Below are 22,173 nucleotides of genomic sequence, written 5' to 3'. Positions count from 1 at the left end.
TTGAATGCATAAACTAGTTACATACCATTTGGTATTGTTCTTGCAGCTTGAAGATCTTTTACCATCATTCTTGATGTTAGTTTTTGGTAAAAACATGGTTACACTGTGGAAAGAAAACTCTTACGTCATTCTCAAAGATTGAAAGTTCTAAGATTCTAACAGACCTATATTTTGTGGTGAAAAAATATATATAAATACATAAACATTTTCAGTGTCCCAAGTTACTAATAAACTGAACATTTAATTATTTTAATTTTAACAGCTATTTTTCCAATTATATATCTATATTGGCGATTCACTACTGGAAAATAAAGCATATTTAGGTATAAAAATTCTGGAGAATACTGTGCTATTTACTTACAAATTATGGATTACTAGAAAAAAACTAAGATTATTTTTGCAAAGATCACATTGTAAATTATCTATTGATCGCATTTCGTGAGATTTGTGTGAAAGAGTTATAAATCAAAAAACTCCTCACAAAGGGGGCCAGCCCCCTGGCCTAATGGTTAAGTTCGGCACGTTCCGCTTCAGCAGCCTAGGTTCACGGGTTCGGATCCCAGGCCTGGACCTACACCACTCGTCAGCCATGCTGTGGCGGCATCCCATATATAAAGTAGAGGAAGATTGGCACAGATGTTAGCTCAGGGCTAATCTTCCTCAGCAAAAAAGAGAAAAAAAAAAACTTCTCAAAAAGGCAGAATGTCCCTTAAATTGAATACAAACTATGATTCTTATGACATTGTTTCCTTTCCAGAGAATAGATTTATATAATCATAATAGAAGTCAAATTCCATTTATGGACATTATTCTACAAGTCAATTCAGAAACAGAAGTGCAAAGTACCAGGAAGTCACACTGAATTCTCCCTTTAATAAAATGTGAACTTTAAATAATGATGTTAATTAAACAATCACCTTGTACTGGCCCATTTTTCAGATGCACAGAGCCCTGGAGAGCTGCCCCTCCCTTCTGACAGCACTGGGAAGAGCCCATGCTGTGTGTGCCCTGGATGTGTGGTGCTGAGGTCCAGGGACAGACATGGGGACAGCCACATCCCCACCCTGCACCTGCATCCAGGCCACACAGGGCGAGCACCACGCTCAGCCCAGAGCTGTCAGGACAAGACGGGGCAGGAGGGGGCCACACCTGGGGGCTCTATGTTTGCTGAGGATCCGCAAGTTCCCCCGGGGTGCTGACACCGGCTGGGGCCTGGATAAGGCAAGGACACAAGCCCTGTGAGAATCAGAGGAGAGTGTCCCCCACAGAGAACAAAGGGCAGAGGGCCACTGAGCAGGGACTAGCTGGGAGCATGAGGAGGAGCAAGCATGCCACCTGTGGGCTAGAGTTTGGGAAGCACACCAGGAAGAGAGGCGGGCACAGTCAAGGCCAGCCTCCCATCCTCTCCATCCATCTCACACTGCCTCAGAGGTGTTGCCGTGCTGCGTGTCCCGACCAGGTGATCCCCTTGAAAATCCTGTAACAGCACCGTGTACTTTTCCTGTAAAGTTCAAACCCAGGGCCGTCCATGTTCTGGCCCCCGCCCTGCCCTTGGGCTCCCACACAGGGCCCCACACTCAAAACATGTCTCAATACTGTGGACCCTAGCAGTCCACACTGAATGTACAGATGACACTACTGCTGAGCCATCCCACAGGGTCAGGGCATGGACTGCTGTGCAGTTTTGCTGGGGCACAAATTCAGAATCCATCCATCCATCCATCCACCTGCCCTCAAGTGCTTTGTGTGAGGGTCCGAGGTGCCAGGTGCTGTCCCAGGCCCGGGGGTTTATGGAACAGATAATCAGTAAAACACACAGTCATGTCAGCCAGTGGTTGAGCCAAAGAGAAGGAGTAAAGCAGGAATGGGCTGGCAGAGGTGGCGGAGGCTGTAACTTTACACAGAGCGGCCAGGACAGCAGCCTGCACACTGAAAGCAGAGGCTGGCTGCCCTACAGGACCTGGGGGAACCACACGGAAGCACACCGGGGAGGGAAGGGCCAGGGCAGGAGGGACAGATGGATGAGATGGGACAGGGTGACCAGATGTGGCTACAGGGGGTCCAAGCGGGAAGCACGGTAGAGGTGAGGTCAGTGGGGACGGGTGGGTGGATGCCAACCAAGGAGAACCCTGGAGAGCCTACCAAAGACCCCACTTGTGCTCGGCATGGGGGCCCCATGGGGCTTCCAGGTAATGGCCATTTTTGTCACTGCGTTAAGAACAGATAAAGGGTCAAGATTTGGGGTGGGAGGAGGGTGGCACGTCTGCATTTTAGACAGAAAAGCCAAGCTTGCCTCAGAGACATGGGGCTCCTGAGACACCAGGACCTGAAAGTCCTCAAACATCGCCGTTTCACATTTCCTCGTCTTTGACCCCTCCCCGCCCACCTCAAACAGTCAGGGCTGCTGATGCCAGTGCTGAACAGACTGGATTTTAATGCCCCGAGTTAGAGCGAGGCCAGTGTAGACAGGCCTCCATCGCTGCCTCCCTCTCTCTTGGTCCCAGTCCACCCTCTCCTCTCCCCTCACTAGGTTATCACTCATTATCACGATTATCAACCAAGGATAATCTGATCTGAGGGTGATCTGAGGCTTGGTACACAGTAAGCACTCAATAAATGCTTGCTGCTGCCACTTCTGTGACTGCAACATTCTGAGGTCCACATTTTAACTGCTGTTCGTTCATTGTCTCCTCACTCCCGAGATGACCCTCAAGGACACACTTCTGTCTGTATTTGAGCCCTGCCTCCACGGCGCGCCACACCGCTGCTCCTGTTCCAGTGCGAGTGGCCTGTGCGCTGCTTTACTCACTGCGGGGCGGCTGCGTACCCAGATGACCTGACTCTACTGTGGAAAATCAGGGGCTGGTCCTTTACGACACTCCGTACAGCTGTATAAAAATGAGTTTAAAGGTGAAGCAAATATTTAACATTGCCATTTCATTCTGGACACAACAAGAACACGGTGCCTTAAAAACAGAAAAGTTCAAACAGATGGAATGAGTTTATGACCTAAAAATTTAAGAGATTTCATAGCTCATGCCAAGCCAACCAATACCAGCAAAGAAGGTTAAGTCAAGGCCATTAAAGGCATAAGAAGACAACAAAACATGTTTTTCTCCTTCCTTAAATAACACAGAATTGCAATATGTTTAATACTGCGTATTTCAAATCCTTATGGACTAAAACCTCAGCTCTTCCCTGCAGTGCTGGCCAGAGGGGCGTCATCAGGAAGAGACTGCCCACATTGTCATGAAATGGGCCACAGGCAGAACTCAGTCTATGTGACATTCTGTTCATGGGACACTAAAAATTAAATATTTTTGAACTCCTATGAATTATACCTAGTTCAGGAGAAGAAACATCTAGCACATTGCCTACCAAAAACAGCATGTAGAATGCAAAGAAGCAGAGAAACAAAGGTGTAACGGAAAGAAGGATGCCCTGAACGCTGTCTTTGACAAACACAAATTCACAAAGCAACAGAACGATGCTAACATCATAACAACTGAGAAGGAACAACTTTTGTATTTTATATTCAGAGAATGTTATACTAACCAGATTGTTTTTGACTAGCCGGCTTGCCACTTTTTTCCTCAACAATTCCAAAATACAGTGGAGAGGTTGGTAAGACACCAGAGCTAAAATAAAAACACAAAATCATACTATGAGGGCAAAATACTACAATGGAGCTGTTGCAACAAAATGCATGTTTTAGAACAGTTCTCATGATTAATTCACACAGATATGGATATGCAATATTTGAATGTAAGGAAACTATCAAGCTTATTCTTCCCGGAAATACATTAATATTTTTAATAAAAGTGCTGTTTTATAATCTAAATTCTATCCTGAAATAAAATAGTGTTTCACATTAAAATAAATGATGAGCCATTTAGATTTAAACAAGATGGAGGCATTGGCACGAGCAAGAATTTCTTTCAGAGTTTACTAAACTTTAATTTCTTAAGATAAAAAGGAATCTAAATTCTGCCAACTGATAGACCAGCTCCTGTATGTCCTCCTTGAACAGACTGTACCGAGGCAGCACTGAGAGATCCTCTCCCAAGTCGGGGCGCCGGCAAGACCTCATCAGAGCGGCGACGTGGATCTCCAACATGGCAACCTCACTTCCGAACATGGACGTGAGTAAGCAGAACGCCTGCACGGGAGGGACGGGGTGTGAATTAACTCTATTGCTGTGATACAGGTGTGAACGTGTATCCATAACTCTCGTCATCAATACAGTGCTTCAAAAATTAAATCTGCTTCACTTATAGTTACACCATTATACAGTGTATATATATAGGTAATATCACATTGTTATATATAGTATTTATATAGTCCTATTATACAGTATGTGTATCTAAAGTACTATTATATAGTGTATTTATATATATAGTACTATTACATAGTGTGTGTGTATATAGTCCTATTATATAGTGTATGTATAAATATAGTCCAATTTATAGTGTGTGTATATATAGCCCTATTATATAGTATATGTACATATAGTACTATTATATACTATGTGCATATATAGTCCTATTATACAGTATAGGTATATATAGTATCATTATATAGTGTGTGTATATATAGTACCATTATATAGTATATGTATATATAGTACAATTATATAGTGTGTATATATAGTACTATTATACACTGTATGTATATATAGTACTATTATATAGTGTTTATATGATATATAGTACTATTATATAGTGTGTATATTATATATATAGTATATGTATATATATAGTGTATGTAGTATTATTATAGAATGTGTATACATACACATTTATATTATATATAGTACAATTATACAGTGTGTATATTACATATATAGTACTATTATATAGTATTTATATATATATATAATACTATTATAGAGTGTGTGTATATAAAGAGTACTATTACAGAGTATGTATATATATAGTATTATTATAGAGTGTGTGTATATAGTACTATTATAGAGTGTTTATATTATATATAGTACTTCATAGAATATGTATATATATTGTACTATTATATAGTGTGTGTAAACATAGTACTATTATATAGTGTATATCTATACACAGTCCTATTATATAGTATGTATACATAGAGTATATATTTACACTATTATATAGTTTGGTAATAGAAATTGCACACTACTGTGTGAGTCATTCAAACTTTCACGGATAAATCTCAGTTAGTAAGCCAGTCGTTATAATACAGGGAAGAAGGTAAGTGTAGATCATAGGACAGACAGATGCATCCTACAGAATTCAAGTACAGCAATGTTTCGTGACTCACCTCATGATGACCAGTTTTGCTCACCATTGCACATGATCCGGCAACTTGAATGCTGAGGTTCCTAAAATCTTCATTTTCAGCAAAGAGAAATGAAGAAGCAATGATTAAGGGGTAGGGAAAGAGAACCAAATACTCATTGACACATCTATTCACCGTATCCTAAGTGCCCGCTGCACACAGGCCGTGGTGGGGGCTGGGATGCAAAGAGAGCAAGTCAGGGTCCCTCCATAGGTGCAGCTGGAGCCCCGTGGAGAAGTGGACCTCAGCACAGACCACAAACATAACTCTGTAACATGGCTGTGAAAGTGCTGGGGAGGAAAGACAGAGTTCCCATGAGAACATAGACCCTGATCTGAGCCACATTTCACTGAGTCTTAAAGGACAGCAGGACTGGCCAGCCCAGGAATGAGGAGCAGCGCTCAGGCACCAACGTTTACAGAGCTCAAGGAAAGTCCCTTAACCAAGCAGGAACACGATGAGAAGGGAGAAGCAACCTCCCAGGAAGAGGTGAGACCTGGGCCTGGGCGAAACTAAGAATCCACTCCATCCCCAAAGCTTCCGGGGCCTAGAGAGCTTAAAGGAGAAAGGCGGGAGATTGCCTTTAAAAGTGACCTTGGCTGCTGCCCACGAGGGAGGGGCAGGGGAGGGGATGGGAGGGAAGAGAAGGGCCCCTTCCCAGAAGAGGGGCACTGAAATGACTGGAGGTGGGACTGAGGGGAGGGAAGAGGGAGGTGCCGGTAGTCATGCCTACATTTCTGGCGGGAGCAACTTAGTGGACAGAATCTTAGGACAGGAATCAGGTTGGAAAGGAGAGCACATCAGCTCAAATTAGACAGGTTGAGTCTGACATGCTGTGAGGTTGTCCAGGCACGGGTGCCACGTCTTCAGCGTGAAATACTGAGAGAGCTAACATAAGAGTCCTTGATACAACCTGGCACAGACCCCCGAGCAAGGAGGGGAAGGGCGTCCCACAGAGCCAGATAGGGGAGAGGACAAAGGACGAGGAGTAGCTTCCGGGGGGCACCACCAGAGGTCAGAGCAGAACGAGACACCATCCGTGGGATTCAGCAGCACAGAGGTGACCGTGACCCTGAGGAGAGCCGGCTAGGGCTAGTGATTGACCCATCTCGTCCTCAAACTCAGGGGACAGGCCTTCTACACTGAAACTGTTACTCCCCAGATAGTAGACAAAGAAAATGTCAATGTCATATGAAATTTCTATTTGAATTCTGATCTCACCTTTGTAATACAAAACTGCTTCCAGTTCAAAGTTTGCCAAGTTAAATATGAATAAACCAGCTGAGCTTCCAATCCACAAGCAGCTGGCGTTCTCAGAAGAAACACTAATTTTAAAAGAAAAAGAGAATAACTGTACTGATCTTACTCCTTAAACTTCAGTTCCAGAGCGTGTCACTGAACATCACACTAATTCTCCAGCAAGTGGAACGAAGCGACGAATAACGGTGACAACTCACAGGTTTCTCACCTGCTGTTGTGGGAGGCTGGTTCTAACCATCTATGATCTACAGTTACATTTGACCCGGCTGCTATCAAAATTGTTTGGGGTTTTCTAGGCATCCACTGTCTAGTGAAGACAAGTAACACAAATGGCCACAAACTGGTCCCAAATCAACTGTGATCTGCAAGGTTTTTTATTTCTTCTGATGTCACAAAAGAGACTGGTGCCTGCGACCTCTGCAAGACACCGCACAGGTGGGCGCCCCTGCGAGTGAGGCTTAGTGCCACCAACTGGTGCACCTAGTGGTCCTGCCAGGCAGCATTAGGAAATGAGGAAACAAGCCCAAGAGAGACTACACCCAGAGTAGCAGAGTTCACAGGAAGGCAAACGAGCTCCACTGTTGCTTCTTTTTTTTCAGTTTACAAACTAGATAAAGGTTAATAAACTGACTAATAAGCCTCATTCTGGACTGAGGCTTGCCAGACAGACTCAGCACGGCTCTCCAGATCCACCTCTCTCCCACTACCAGCTCCAGAACACTAGTCCAAACACCAGCCTCGGTCACCTGGCTCCAACAGCCCCCAAGCCCCTGGGGCTCATTCTCTGTGTCCTCGTCCTCCAACACCACTCCAAAAGTCGACCAGATGGGTCATCGTGAACAGAAATCGCATCCTCTGTGCCCTGCCTCTGCTCTAAGAGGAGACGTCAGGGATCCATGGCCTCAGGTCCTCTAATCCGCTCAAGCACAGGCCAAGCGTCTGCTCCCGTCCCTGCCTCAGCCCCGTGGTGTAGACCAGGCAGTGGCCGCCACTGCTGGGCCATCAAGGCAGGGCTGCAGCTGGGCCAGCAGGCTCCTCAGGTCTCCATCCCCAACAACTGCTCCTCGTCCAGGAAGATTGGAGGCTGGTCTCTAGTCATCTCTGGAGCTTTCCACGCTGTGCGTGGGCCAGAGGTGAAGACAATTGTAATATATTCTTTTAATCACAAACAGCAGCTTCCTTACATTACCAAATATGTATAATATTTCTATCAAACATAGAAACAAATAAAATTCACTTGGGGTCAATTTTAAATGTATGCTATACGGCGCAGATGGGGGAAAAATTTAGAATGAGTTATGACTGTCTCCCCTTGACCCTATTACAGAGTCAAGATCTGCCTAGATCTTGATGAGCAAAATTTAAAATAATCTCATTTCTTTTAAAAAATAGACTTAAAAGTAATTAATCAAGTTTACCTTTAAGGACTTAAAATACACAATCCTAATAACAGTTATTATTACTCAAACAGATAAAAATAATTTGGTTTTATTTTACTCATTCTTAAAAAATGAACCTACTTGAAGAGGTTTTCTTCATGCAGCATTGGCCACGTTCTTTGTACTTACAATCCACGTTCGGAACTTAGAACAAGCGACAGGTCACAGTGCGCCAGACTCAGGATAGGAAGCGCTACTTCAGTCTCTCCTCCTTTCTCCGGTCCATTCGTGGAGGGAAGCTGACTCTCTTCTAGGAACAGAATTATTGATAATCTGAGAAGTGAAATTAAAATGACCGACCAAGGTAAAGGCAAACAGTTAACAGGGTGAGACGTTGTAGGAAATATCTGCAGCTAGAATAACTCATGAGTAAGAAACACTCAGACACACACATTGTAAAGAACAAGGTTCTTTACTCCAACGTGCGGCCTGGAGGGCAGAAAGATGGAGTTTCAAGTATAGAACCAGGAAACACAAGCAAGGAGGAGCTGGTCAACTCAGAGTTCCACGCGTGTTCCTAAAGTGGATTTAGGGTCGACTTTGTCACAAACGGGTATTTACAGGAAATCATGAAGGCTAAAGTTTAAAGCATTAGGAAAAAATAGATATATTAGATAAAGGTAATTTCTGACCTACTTTAAACAGAAAGAATTTAAAGCTATCCACACACACAAAAAAAAAACCACACAAACTAAATTAAAAGAAAGAATAAGAATGATGATAAACTTGAAGGGCAGCAGAGCAGAAATATGCTTGCTGTAACATGAAAATTATTGGACTGCACACACCTATAAAACAGAGCCGTTAGCCGGACTAAACTGTAAAATCAACAGTGCTTCTAGAAAGATGCCAGCTCCTTCTGTGACAGTATGGGAGCTACTAGAGCAGGTGGTGATGGAGTGAGATGGGGACAGGAGGAAGCCACTCTGGGCAGAGTGAGAAGACGGGTGCCGAGCAAGAGGATGGTGGGCAGGGCTGGCCGAGGTGGAGTCTGTGATGTGCAGGGAAGACCAGGTGAGGACCTGGAGGATGCTGGGCTGGATGAGATGGAATCTGTGATGAGCAGGGAAGACCAGGTGAGGACCTGGAGGATAGCGAGTTGCGTTGGATGAGATGGAATCTGTGATGAGTAGGGAAGACCAGGTGAGGACCTAGAGGATGGCGGCTGGGCTGCGCTGGATGAGGTGGAATCTGTGGTGTGCAGGGAAAACCAGCTGAGGACCTGGAGGATGCTGGGCAGGGCCAGACTGATGGAAGTGGAATCTATGATGTGCAGTACACCAGTCTGCTCAGGATGGAAAAATTCATGGAAGGCTGGAAGGTCTGTCCCCCCTGGTCTCCCCACTCCATGACAACCACCAGCAGAAGCTGGTGTTCACCAGGCTCCCCGTTCACCAAACTTCCCCAAGCACACAAGAGGAGCCTTCACTCACTCCCACCCCATCCTTTCTCACAAGACCTGCCTGGTACCAGGTGGATGTCTAAGGTCATGACCCTGGTCTTCTCCTAATAAGAAACCATCTCCTCCCCATTCTCCCTCCACCACCCCTAATAGGACCCTAGACAGGCTGCTCAGGGAGTGCTGTGGGTGGAGCATGAGCCCCTCAGAGGAGTTGAGTGACTGAGAGTACCTGGCAGGTTGTGGGGCTGGGACTTGACCTTCCTGGAGGAGACACTCTCTGTCTTTTTCTTTAGGTCAACATGTGTCACACAACGATAATGATGTCTTTCACCCAAACTGAAGATCCAAAGCTGGAAAAGCAAAATGTATAGACACATGACTCGCTCATCAAATGGTACAGATGAAAACGCAGGAAAAGCCAGACGAGAAAAATGAGTTGGGAGCAGACAGGAACAAGAGACAAGTCCAAGTGGCCTTCAGAGATCCCCCTTGACCTTCTTCTCTGGTCCTAACGCCCATTCTCAGATCCCCTCCTTCCTTCATCCCACAATCTCAGAGTACTTCCTCGTATCGGCATGTCAGTCAAGAGTACTGACTTTAGGTGCAGACAGACTTACAGGTCTTCTACAAAGCACTCTACCTAAGAGGAGACCATGCTCTCATCTCCAGGAGTCCAGCCCATTCTCTCTAAACCAAACACCATGAATACACAGCCACAAATACATCTGACATGTCACTGGGTGATAGCAGTCAACTTTGCCAAAATGAAATTATCTTCTTTTACAAAAATATATCTGTGATATTGTGATTTATAATAAGAAATATATATTTGGTCTTGGACGCTGTTCCTGGCACGGAGCCCCTAAAACCCTTGGAATTTCCTAAATGATGAGAGCTGCACAGGTGTCTTTCCTTATGTGAATGAGGTGGCTTTGGGAAGCCCCTAGGTCACCTCAGGATGGGGGCTGTGGCCAGTGGAACCAACCACATGATTAGAGGCTGTAACTTTCAGTCCCACCCCTGACTTCTGGGGAAGGGAGAAGGGCTGGAGATTGAGCTCAATCACCAATGACCAATGATTTAATCAATCCTGTCCATGTAATGAAGCCTCCATAAAAATCCCAAAAGGATGGCTTCAGAGAGCTTCCGGGTTGGTGACAACATCCACTTCAGGACGGTGATGCCCCCCAACTCCATAAGGACAGAAGTTCCTGCACTTGGGATTCTCCCAGACCTCACCCACTGTAAGTCTTCCACCTGGCTGTTCATCTGTATCCTTTATCATGTCCTTTATTATACAATAAACTGATAAACAAGTGCTTCCCTGAGTTCTGTGAGCCACTCTAACAAATTAATCAAACTCGAGGAGGGGGTCCTGGGAACCTCCAATTTGTAGCCAAGTCAGGCAGAAATTGTGGGTAACCTGGGGACCTACTGTTTGCAATTGGTATCTGAAGTGGGGGCATCTTGTGGGACTGAGCCCCTAACCTGTGGGGTCTGGCCCTCTCTCCAGGCAGACAGTGTCAAGATTCAGTTAGATTGTAGGACACCCTGCTGGTGTCGTGGAGAGTTGCTTCCTGTGGGGAAAACCCCACACATTCGGTGACCAGAAGTGTCACAAGTGAAGTGTTCTGTGTGAAAGTAAAGAAGACTCACAGGAGGGAAGAACTTTCCCAAATTATATCAAGAGGATCTTTTGAAAAAGAGAATAGGGGGCCGGCCTGGTGGTGTAGTGGTTAAGTGTATGTGCTCCACTTTGGCAGCCTGGGGTTCACAGGTTGGGATCCCAGGCACAGACCTATGCACTGCTCATCAAGCCATGTTGTGACAGGCGTCCCACATAAAATAGAGGAAGATGGGCACAGATGTTAGCTCAGGGCAAATCTTCCTCACCAAAAAAAAAGGGGGGGGGTGGGAATAGTATCCATACTTTGTGAAGTGAACCTAAATGTCTCACCTAAAAAACTAAGTTTTGAAAAAGATCAAATATCTTCAAAACATAAAGCTGACACTAACGGCTGTGTGAGTCGTTCTCAACTGGAGCCTTTAGGATGTACAGATGCACAGCTCCTCTGCAGTCGAGGGTCCAGGCGGGGGTGTGAAAACCCCACAGTGACGCCCGGGGCCCCCAAAGGCCTCGTCTCAGCAGCTGAGGCCGACTAGTTCCTTCAAGTCACAAAGAGCACAAAGTAACCAAAGACCTTCTATGCACGTGTTCACTTAGTCGTAACAACATTTGAAATTGGAAATGGATTTTGTGGTGCTCTCACCTGGCCATCAGCACACCCAGTAACCAGCTGCTGACTTTCTTCATCGATGAAGAGACTCAGGAGTGGGGAGGCTATGGAATGGAATATGTGAATATTTAGCTTTAAAAGCACTTGATATATTTTAAACTGAGAACTATCAGTTTTACTTACAATATTTCTTTGAGTCAAGTTTGAACTATTCCGAAATAATTTCTTCCCCAGGAAGCAGAAACTGTAAGTGAATACAAACTTATTTGTGAGTGAGTGTGGGAAGACTGGGAAAAAAGCACTGGGAGGTGTCGATTACAATTACAGCCTGTGAGGACGGATCCGATGCTCCCACCCCGTCTGCCCAAGCAGAGAGCCTGGTGCAGTCATTCACACCACTCCCTGAATCACTGATTCCAGCAGCTTTATGACCAGAGTGAGAACAGCACCAGTACCCAAGGAGCAGTAAACTCACAGTAGAACAACGCTTGAGTAAGCCAGAAATAATAAAATCAGTGATGAAAACAGCAGTCAACTGGATGTCATTTTTTTTTTAAATTATTGCCTCAGATATCCTATCATTTAAAACTTATTCTGAATCTAAACTGTCAAGAATTTAGGAAAATTAAGATAAAGTTATTAAAAACATGGCATATCCTAAATAAACTATAAATGTCATCAAAACCAAGTTTGCCATTGTTTTCTTGACAGTCAAATAATAATTCCACAGAATTAATGTCAGGAAAATAATTCCAACATAATTCCAAAAGACATGCTTTATCCCTGAGATTGGTAAATGTATTCAAGTTGTTAAAATATCATATTCTCCACATGGATAAATTAATCTCAGGAAGAGTGCTGAAGCTTTGGGGAAATATAAGAGTAACTCTACCAGGTTACAAGGTATTTGTATATTCTTTAAGCTGTATTTTCTTGTTACTTGTCCCAAGAAAGGAATTGTCTGATATTAATTTTCTATTCCTCTTCTCCACGTTAACTGGATTGTGCATGCAAGAGGTACACAGCAACCCTGGAAACCAGTCCTAGGAGGTGCTTGGGGAAACCTGCATGGGAGGTCATAGGCAACAGAAGTTTGGGAACGCCCATACCCTGCAGCACCGCCAGCCCCACAGTGTTGCAGCCCCAGGGGCACTTGCACTGCACTGCTCAACACTGTGACCCCACCTGTGTGATCACCCATTGGTGTCAGGCATCACCCACAGACAGTCTGCGGAAAGTACGCAGCTGCCATAGAACGCACGAGCTTCACGAGTGCTTTCTGCCCACAGGAGTCAGGCATGTTCCTCTCTCCCGACCACACCCACCGGATCCATCAGGCAGTTGGCCCTGAAGACCCCTTAGCTCTGGGCCCTGGCTCTATGGGATGGCAAAGGGTCCCCTTTCCCGATGGTGGACAACACTTTCCTCAGAGCCCACCAACACGCTTTTCCTATTTTCCGATATAGAAAGGCTCAGAGTCCAAGTATATCCTCCAAGAAAAGTAACTGTTAAGTGAATCATCTCTATGTGCAGATGGGAGTGAAACGGCATTGAGGAGTGACACTCAGATCCCCCTGAATGTCATGGCTTCAGCTTACAGAACAATACGTGCACCAGGAGAACTGCGTTACGCAGAGCCTACTGACAGAAAACATGTAAAAGTGTCGAGTTACCTGTTAACACTGACGAGCTGTATATTAATGATCCCAGATGATGGTCCCAAACCTTTGGACAAACACACATTTCTTTAGAAGAGGTAAAACCTTTGCCATTATTGCTATAGCTTCAACCAGTACTTCTACCCAACTACAAATCAATCTATGTGAATGGTTTTCTAAAAGAGAAAATAATAATAAAATAAGTATATAGATAATAAAGCTGTAGAAACACAATAAAAGATGTCAGAATCATATAGAAAAAACCTAACAACATTTCCAGAAATAACAACCTATGGGTTTGGAAGACCCAAGACAAGATGACGCTGGAGCCACATCCAGCTCCTCATCTACATTCCCAAGAGGAGGCATGAAGCTTGGTGCAACCTGCACCCTACATTTACTGTGTGACAGGCACACTCTGCTGCTTTCCCAACACTAGCTCCTGCAGTGCTCACAACCCCCATGGCGATGGGCGCCAGCACATCCACTTTGCAGATAAGAAAAGTGAGGCACAGGGCAGTTATCCGTCATCTGTCGGCAGTTGGTCAGTGGTAGGGCTGGGGTTCTGGCCGGACAGCTGGCTCCAGAGGAGGGAAGAACCCACTTCAAGTTGGTTTCACCAGGCAAGAAACTTCAAGATGACGACCCCAGCGTTTTCACATTCTCTCCTCTCTCTGCAGATGCTATTAACTACCCTCAACTTTTTTTTCCATTGCAACGTGTCACGTCCTCCCCTTGCCAGTGGGATAACAATCATAACACTGGCTAGCTTGGAGTGGGATGGGAACTGAGCTTGCATTTTATTTTATTTTTTTTTATTTTATTTATTTATTTTTCCCCAAAGCCCCAGTAGATAGTTGTATGTCATAGCTGCACAACCTTCTAGTTGCTGTATATGGGACATGGCCTCAGCATGGCCAGAGAAGTGGTGCGTCGGTGCACGCCCGGGATCCGAACCCAGGCCGCCAGCAGCGGAGCGCACGCACTTAACCGCTAAGCCACGGGGCCGGCCCTGAGCTTGCATTTTAAATTATCTTCTTCTTAAGTCAATTTAGTTCTGATTAGTCCCCTGATATTGGAAAATGGCTCTTCTGCTCTGGTCCCGAGGCAACATTGTAGAGATAAATTAATGTTTCAGCTCTCCAAGGGCCTGCATATGAGGAGGAGGGTCCACAGCTGACTCAAGCCCGTCTGGGACTGTAGGGACACAAGAGGGTGCTGTGAGGGCCACATCGTCTTCCCGCACCCAGCCGGGGACCCCAGCCAGAACATCAGGCCGAGATTCAGGATGACGGCCATCATACAGTGTGGTAGGAATAAAAGTATGTATGTGGCAGTGACCGTAAACCAATCACCTGTGGTACCTGAAGGCACACGTAGTCCAATGGCCATTCCCTTACCTTAAAGCTTCTGTCCCCAGACACTGAGATGATGATTCGTGCTTGCCAAGCACAAAACTCAGCTGCAGTCACAGGCCTCCGGTGGCCCTCCAGCTCAGCTAGTATGGACAAGCTCTAGGAGAATTTATGAGGAAGATCAGTAACTGAACGTTCTGATAATTATTATCATTAAGAAGTTACATATATCTCACAGAAAACAGTTTCTGTTAAAATAAATTCTACTTTACATAATCCTCTCTTCCAAATTTGAAATTATCTGTATATAAACCTAGAATTTAAAATTCAGCTGGCTGAGCTAAGAGGGGAGCATATGCCACATCAACAGCAACTTTGAAAGACAAAAGCTAACCGAGGCCAACCCTAACCAAGCTGTGGAGCATGTATCTCGAGGCCCTCCCGTCTTCCCACAGTCCTCCTCCCACATGCTGCTCTGATGCCACTCTCTGCTGCCAGGACCGCCCAGGACGGCCCTGCAGAGGCAGGTGGAGGAGCCCTGCTCCACCTTCATTCTCCCTCACCCCTCCCCGCCATCATCAACGTGTATCTACCTGACACGCTGTCCTTCAGCAGTGGCCTCCATCAGGCAGTTACTGAGATAAAAACACAGAATGTGTTCAAGCTACTAATGAGTTATCCTTCCTCGTAAGTCCCTGAAACCTCTTATGGCCAAGCAGCCCCAGAAGACAGTGTCACAGGCTGGAATTCCTTAGCACAGCTTGAGAAACAGGGCGGTGAGAGCACCAGGGGTCCCCAAGGTCACAGTCAGCCCCACAGAATGTGCCCATGGGATCCAGGCACTGGGTAGAGGGCATTTTCCTTCAACTTCACAGCATTCAGTTTAGATGAGATAAATATCCCCTAATGTACACACAGAAAAATACTGTTTCCTTTTGATATTTTATTAACCATAAATTAATTTATACTTATATTTTACATTAGTTAAAAAGAATCTTTACAAAAAGCATTCAGTACTTGTTTAAAGTCTTTCAAAACAAATTTCATAAACTGTTTACTACCTAAGAATTCTGTTAAGAAAATGTGAACTCTTCATGTACCTATGGGCAGCCCACCCATGTCCATAAAATTACCTTTCCTTGGTAAATCGTGTCACATTTTATAAGCCTGTGGCTAAGATGCATGAAAAGAATGACCACTTCAGGCCATATCTACACAGAAAGTCTGGAGCACATGTCTGCCACCTCACTTTTATTGTCATGAACTTCCAAGTCAGTGGCTGGGGTGTCACCCCAGGTTCATAATTTTCTCTTCCTGGGACATCTCATCTTCCTCAAACACTGACAGTGCTCAGTGTCCTCCTGGTTCACTTTGGTTTTCCTTTTCCTGACATGGAGATGGTGAGTTTTGTTATGTTTGGTAGGGCGAGCGAATGCTAATCCATTGATAAATAAATGCAAAGCAATAGGGTATATTGGAGGATATGAGGAAGCCATTTGGTGTAAAACTAATTCGACCTAACCTTGTTTTTCCAGAAGAGCCTGATGAGCATGCATTGTATGTCTGCTTTAAATATTTACAATGTCCAAAAGACAAGAATGATGTCCGTAAAGATAGGCATGTAACTTCCCCCCATACTGGCATTTCTTTAAGGATAAGCATCTCTTCTTGGAAACTAAGGATTAATTACTGACCTGCTGTGCTCACCTTGTGACCACTGACCTGCTGACCACCTACCTGCTGTGCCAGCTAAGCATCTTATGACAATTTGTAAAAGGGACATTCCTGTCATATGTGATGTATGCTCTTTGTTCCAAGAAGGTATATAACCACTCTGTATACCCCACTTCTTTAGTGCCCTTCCTCCCTTGGGGAAGGAAGGCCCTAGGCTAGTCCTCAGATCTGGCTCATAATAAACTCACATCAATTTGGATTTACAGATTGATTGTGGATTATTTGCGTTGATATCATTTAACCATCAAAAGACGTTTGCACAGGGGCCGGCCCAGTGGCATAGCAGTTAAGTGTATGCGCTCCAATGCAGCTGCCCGGGGTTCGGATCCCGGGTGTATACCAACGCCCTGCTTATCAAGCCATGCTGTGGCGGCGTCCCATATAAAGTAGAGGAAGATGGGCACAGATGTTAGCCCAGGGCCAATCTTCCTCAGCAAAAAGAGGAGGATTGGCGACAGATGTTAGCTCAGGGCTAATCTTCCTCACACACACAAAAAACAGATGTTTGCACAAAACGTAAATATTTATAGCTCAAATACCAACCTATCCATGACGCTTTCATAGGCTAGGATGCTGGACAACTCTCCAAGCCCCTGCCTAACCCTAGGACACGTCCCACTATCTGACTGTGACTTCACTTAACAACATTAACCTTTTATTACGTGTGAGCCTCAATTTCACAATTTGGCCAAAAGTTGTTTGAAAACACAAATATACACTCTGTACTCCAAACTGCATGGCACACACTGGGCTCACCATCAATTAATAATCAATTAAGATTTTATGCCTAACGTCCTTCCCAACGCAAATTTTTTAACATGGATATGGCAAGAAAATTATTTGCAGGCAAATAGCTTTGTTAACTGTACTCATTTGGGAAACAGAAGACAATACATGACATCAGGCCTCAGATGATCTATCTTCACAATGTGTCTGAAGTAGAACACAAATCCCAAGGAAACAGAAAGCCCCACTCAACCCCCAGCCCACCTCCTGCTCTCCAACACTTGGCACTTCTGTAACGGGTCAAAGAAAGCTTACCATTTCACAGCCAAATATGAGATTAAAAATCACAGAAACAGGAAGAGGTGACACATTTAATGAAACTAAAAAAAGGAGAAGAATATCAAGGAAATAAGTGTTTTACTGAATGTATGTGTTTAAAGTCATCCCTGGTACCCAGGGATGTAGAGGTTTCACAACTCACATAAAATAGCAGTATCTGATTCCAGTGGTTTTCCAATTGCAAGATAAAGATATGTTTTCATTCATTCCCCCTAACATCTTTACAAAAATACACCCAATTAAAAATACCGTTGACAAGAGGCAGGTGGGACCTCAGCACCTGAGAGGCCCCATCAGGTCTGCGCCCCACTAGACTCACACAGGTGTTCAATCTTACCTCAACATCCAGCATGAGTATCTTATTTCCAGCACACACTGCAACCACACTATCATCCGGACTAAATCTTAAACACAGCACCTCTCCCAGAAGGGTGCCCATGACCGTCCCTCGAGGAATCAACCCTAGAGGGAGTGTCCATCATTAGTGTGAGTTCATCAAAGGCCAACAGCATTAGCATAACTGTAGTAACCTCGTGGGGAAACGCTGACAATGCGGTCCTCTATTCTAAAATCACAAGCAGAGTAACAAGGAGCTTTGATATGATTTTGGCTCTTTGAAAGTACTAAAACTGTTGAATATAAATATTCTTCTGGGACTATGTGGGACACGGGAATTATCCGCAGGGAAATGACTCAGTGTCGTGAAGGATGACGGTCTTGGGAAGGCTGCGTGCTCACACACGGGCTGAGTCATGCAGACTGACCAGTACACCCCAACTCCTCCTTCCTGCGTCCACCCCACTGCGTCCAGCCATGTGACCTGCTCTGGCCCATGTCAGGGGGCAGAAGGGACAGTGTGCCCATCTGAGCCTCAGCGTCCAGGGCCTCCCCACCACCATGAGGACACCTCCAGGACAGCCTGTGGGTCCCAAGGTGACAACACAGGCCGACCTGCAGCTTCCGGTAGGGCCACTCGACCCACCCATACCATGCAGCAGAGCCGGTACCCATGTGGCCCGGCCCTGGGACCGAGGCCGCTTGTTGTGCAGCAAGATCGTGTCAAGAGGGAGACCAAGAACCTGGAGAAAGGACAACACACAAATGTCCCAGAGCTCTGTTTGGGCAGGACTAAACACACGGGGTCATCCACCCATCAGGATTTAACAGGGCCCTGTGCTGCCCAGGCACCTCCCTGAGGGAGAGCTCCACAGACCAGACAGACAGAAACCCTGTCTTCATGGAAAACACACATTCGAGGGATCGGGGGAGGGACATGTAGACACCAGTTAACAAAATGAATAAACAAGCTGTGTAGGATGCCAGAAGGAAGTAAGCAGGTGAGAAAAACAAAGTATGAAACGGTATCAGGGTACAGGGTGGGAGTCAGAAAGGGCCAACAGCAAAGGAGACATCTGAGTAGAGACCTGAAGGAAGCAGCAGAATCAGCAGGGATCCCGAGAAGGAGCAGCAGAAGCAAATGCCCTGGGGCAGGACAGTGCCTGGCTGCTCCGTGAGGCTGGGGGTGTGGGCGAGGGGCTGTAGCTTGTTGGCTCCAAAAATCTGCATGAGACGGGAAGGCCCAGGAGGGCTTTGAGCAAAGGCAGGGCATAAATTGAGAATAAATTAAACTGAGAATAAAATACCAGCTGGAGAGGGCAGGGGGAGCAGGGAGGCAGTTGAAGGCTAGCACAACAACCCAGGTGAGATGCCTGTGGTGTGAACCTGCGTGGTGGCACGGAGGTGTGAAAAGTGCTCAGACGAGGCATATGTTCTGAAGGTAAAGCAGATGGAGTCTGCGCACGGGCTGGATGTGGGTGTGAGAGTGGGGGTAAGGGATGGTGCCTCGGCTTCTCCCCGAGCCACTGCGGGAAGACTGGGGGAGGAGGGTTTGTGGGGGCAGTGTGCGATGCTATCAGACAGCCACATGGAGGTGTGCAGGGGCCGGCCACCCGTGAGGCCGAGGTCAGGAGAGAGGGTTCAGCAGAGTCACAGCGGCAGTCGTCAGCATACAAGCGTTTCCAAAAGCCAAGGCCCAGGTGCAGCCCCCAAAGGAGTGCTTTCTAACGGGGAGGACATGGTCACTATTCACCATATTCCCATGCTGGGAAGTAGGAGGATGAGAAGGATGAGAAGGAGCCAGCAGAAGGGACTGGGAACAAGTGACCAACAGGATCCAAGGACCGAAAACCAACCAACACCACCGCACTCTGAAGCCACTGGTCATAGACCGTGTTCTCAGTCCAAGTGCAAACCCAAATCGGTACTGGACGTAAAGGTGCTGTCAGCACACCACCTCCATGGACCCCTAAACACACCTGACTGTGCTGGATCCTGCCCAGGCTGCAGGGCCACAGCCGATGGCCTGTAGTTCACGAGGACCCCTCCCCCACAGCCCCGAAGTGAAGGGTAGAGAAGGGGCCTGTTCTGATCCCCTGGCAGAGCTGCAGGATACCAGGAGCAGCTCCAGCGTGCCCGCTGTGTGGGATTCCACGTGAGCATCAGTGTCACGCCTCAGGGCTCCGCTTCTGCCCACTGTTCTGGCAGCAGACCACCACCTATCAAATCCATGTGAGGCTCTGAGGAGCAACTTAAAAATAAACTTTGGGAGTGCAGTCCCATCCAACAGGGAGGATTGCCTATTTACAAAGACCTCTGGAGGGAGCAGAGAACTAACACGTGGGTCACTATTCACATGCACGTGTGTGTGTGTACTACATATGTATGTGTGTACTATATATGTGTGTGCATACATGCATACGTGTGTACTATGTATACTATATATGCCTACACGTGTGTGCTATACATATGTGCTTTGTAGGCATGTACTATATGTGTGTGCATGTGTGTACCATATAGGTATATGTATATACTACATACATATGTACTGTGTGTTTACTATATATGTGTGCATATATATATACTATATACATATGCACATGTGTGCATGTACTATACACACGCTTGTGTATGTATGTGCTATATATGTATGTAAATATGTACCTTATGTATATTTGTGTGTACATGTGTATGTATATATGTATGTAGTATATATGTGTGTATACATGTACTATAAACACATGGACATGTACTATAAATGCATGATGTATGTACTATATACGCATGTACATGTGTACTATATGTGTCTGTACGCATGTGTCTACTTTATATACACATGCATATGTGTGTTGCATGTGTATACATATACTATATACATATTTGTGTGTGTGTACTGTATATGCATGTTCATGTGTGTATGTACTACATGTATATGTACGTGGGTACCTATGCTTGTACTATATATGTATATGCATATGTGCACTTCGTGGTGATACACTGATATTGGAGTGATCATACTACAAATTAAGTGAAGGTGGGGTATAAACTATTATATATGCTGTTGCCTAAGATTACTTGACATTTGATTTTTTAAAGTAATCCTACAAATTCTCAATTCTCAATGTAATTGCATAAAATGTGAATTTCTTAATGTGGGCCTCACCTAACTTTTCAGGTGCATCTGATAAATCTCTGCTAACATCACCATGTTCCAACCACGTGGGCTTGTTCTCAGTTCTTCAAATAGGTCAAGGTCTTCACACTGAGGGTGAGCAGAGATGGATTCTTCTGCCTAAAATGCTGTCCCACCCAGCACTGTGCCACTCCCCAACGCCAACCCTTCCCCCAGCTCCTTCTCATCCTCCAGCTCAGACATCAATGCCTCAGATTACACCACATAAATGCGTCCTGCCATGTTCTCTGTCAACACCTTATTCACTTACTTGCCAACCACTGTGTCTCTGTAAAGAAAGAATATTTCAACTTGCCTAAATGTTTTCAGAGTTCTGCAAAAATCACAAATTTAAAAATAAGAAAATATGCAAGATAAAAACTAATGAGCCTCTGATATCAGCTTCACATGTAGCAAAGGTCAAATGGCCTGGTGTGCTTCCCGTACAGAACACCCAGCTTAGATGTCTGGTTTCAAGGTTAAATGAGTCAAAAATGATCCCAAACCCCCTTATGTTACCAAGTATATTTAAGGATAAGTTGTTCCCTTTGTACATTTTTAAAAATATGTTTTAAATTTTCATGTACCTTGAAGTACTTTCTCTCTGCATTCATCCAGGTTCCACATTATAACATAGTCTTGTGATGCAGAACAGATTAGAAGTGGATTCTCTGTGTTTCCAAACGCCATGGCAGTAATTGGCCAATGGTGTCCTCTTAGCACTAAAAGCTGAAAAATTAACAAAACACAAAAACATCATAGATTATAGATAACATTTAAAGAATAAAAGAACATAACAACTTAACCTCAAACCTAAGAATTTAAATGGACTGAATTTTGCAAACATATATTAATCATTTATTAAAATTCCCGTTTATGTACTGCTAAACTATTCCCTCACGTTGACTATTTCATTGTTACTCGGTATCACATGTAACACACACTAGGAAAATGATGCAGGTGACCTCGTTCTTCCATTTCTTCATTATTTAATAATTAAACAAATGCATATTGCATCCCCACTGCATGCCAGAAGAGGTAACAGCTGTGCTGGATATTGAAGGATAAGAAAAATAATAAGGATTTGACATGAGGAGGAGAGCATTCGGGTCTCCAGGAAAGCAAAGCATGTTGAAGAAACTGCTGTTGCAAGCAGAGTAACAAGATGAAGTGAGAGAGAGGTGGAGCCAGGGTATGAACAG

General features: G+C 45.1%; 1 protein-coding gene across 2 annotated transcripts in view; it reads right to left on the bottom strand.

The window, feature by feature from the left end:
• The window catches only part of WDR27 (WD repeat domain 27), a 90,531-nt gene that overhangs the window by 50,884 nt on the left and 17,474 nt on the right, over positions 1-22,173 (bottom strand). The window contains exons 3-15 of one of the 2 annotated variants that reach the window (XM_058533974.1): positions 21,559-21,700; positions 17,801-17,925; positions 14,710-14,823; positions 13,325-13,376; positions 11,685-11,755; positions 9,644-9,764; positions 8,142-8,262; positions 6,535-6,638; positions 5,296-5,363; positions 4,038-4,159; positions 3,556-3,638; positions 2,810-2,888; positions 26-103 (exon numbers count right to left, since the gene is read on the bottom strand). In XM_058533974.1, the coding sequence (XP_058389957.1) occupies positions 26-103; positions 2,810-2,888; positions 3,556-3,638; positions 4,038-4,159; positions 5,296-5,363; positions 6,535-6,638; positions 8,142-8,262; positions 9,644-9,764; positions 11,685-11,755; positions 13,325-13,376; positions 14,710-14,823; positions 17,801-17,925; positions 21,559-21,700 (1,280 nt within the window). Of the gene's footprint in view, positions 1-25; positions 104-988; positions 1,213-2,809; positions 2,889-3,555; positions 3,639-4,037; positions 4,160-5,295; positions 5,364-6,534; positions 6,639-8,141; positions 8,263-9,643; positions 9,765-11,684; positions 11,756-13,324; positions 13,377-14,709; positions 14,824-17,800; positions 17,926-21,558; positions 21,701-22,173 lie in introns of those variants that run through there. The other variant, XM_058533973.1, reaches the window with a different exon arrangement.

The sequence above is a fragment of the Diceros bicornis genome, chromosome 39 (genome assembly GCF_020826845.1).
Source record: "Diceros bicornis minor isolate mBicDic1 chromosome 39, mDicBic1.mat.cur, whole genome shotgun sequence".
In the NCBI taxonomy this organism is placed as follows: Eukaryota; Metazoa; Chordata; class Mammalia; order Perissodactyla; family Rhinocerotidae; genus Diceros; species Diceros bicornis.
This window is presented reverse-complemented; position numbering and strand designations above follow the sequence as displayed.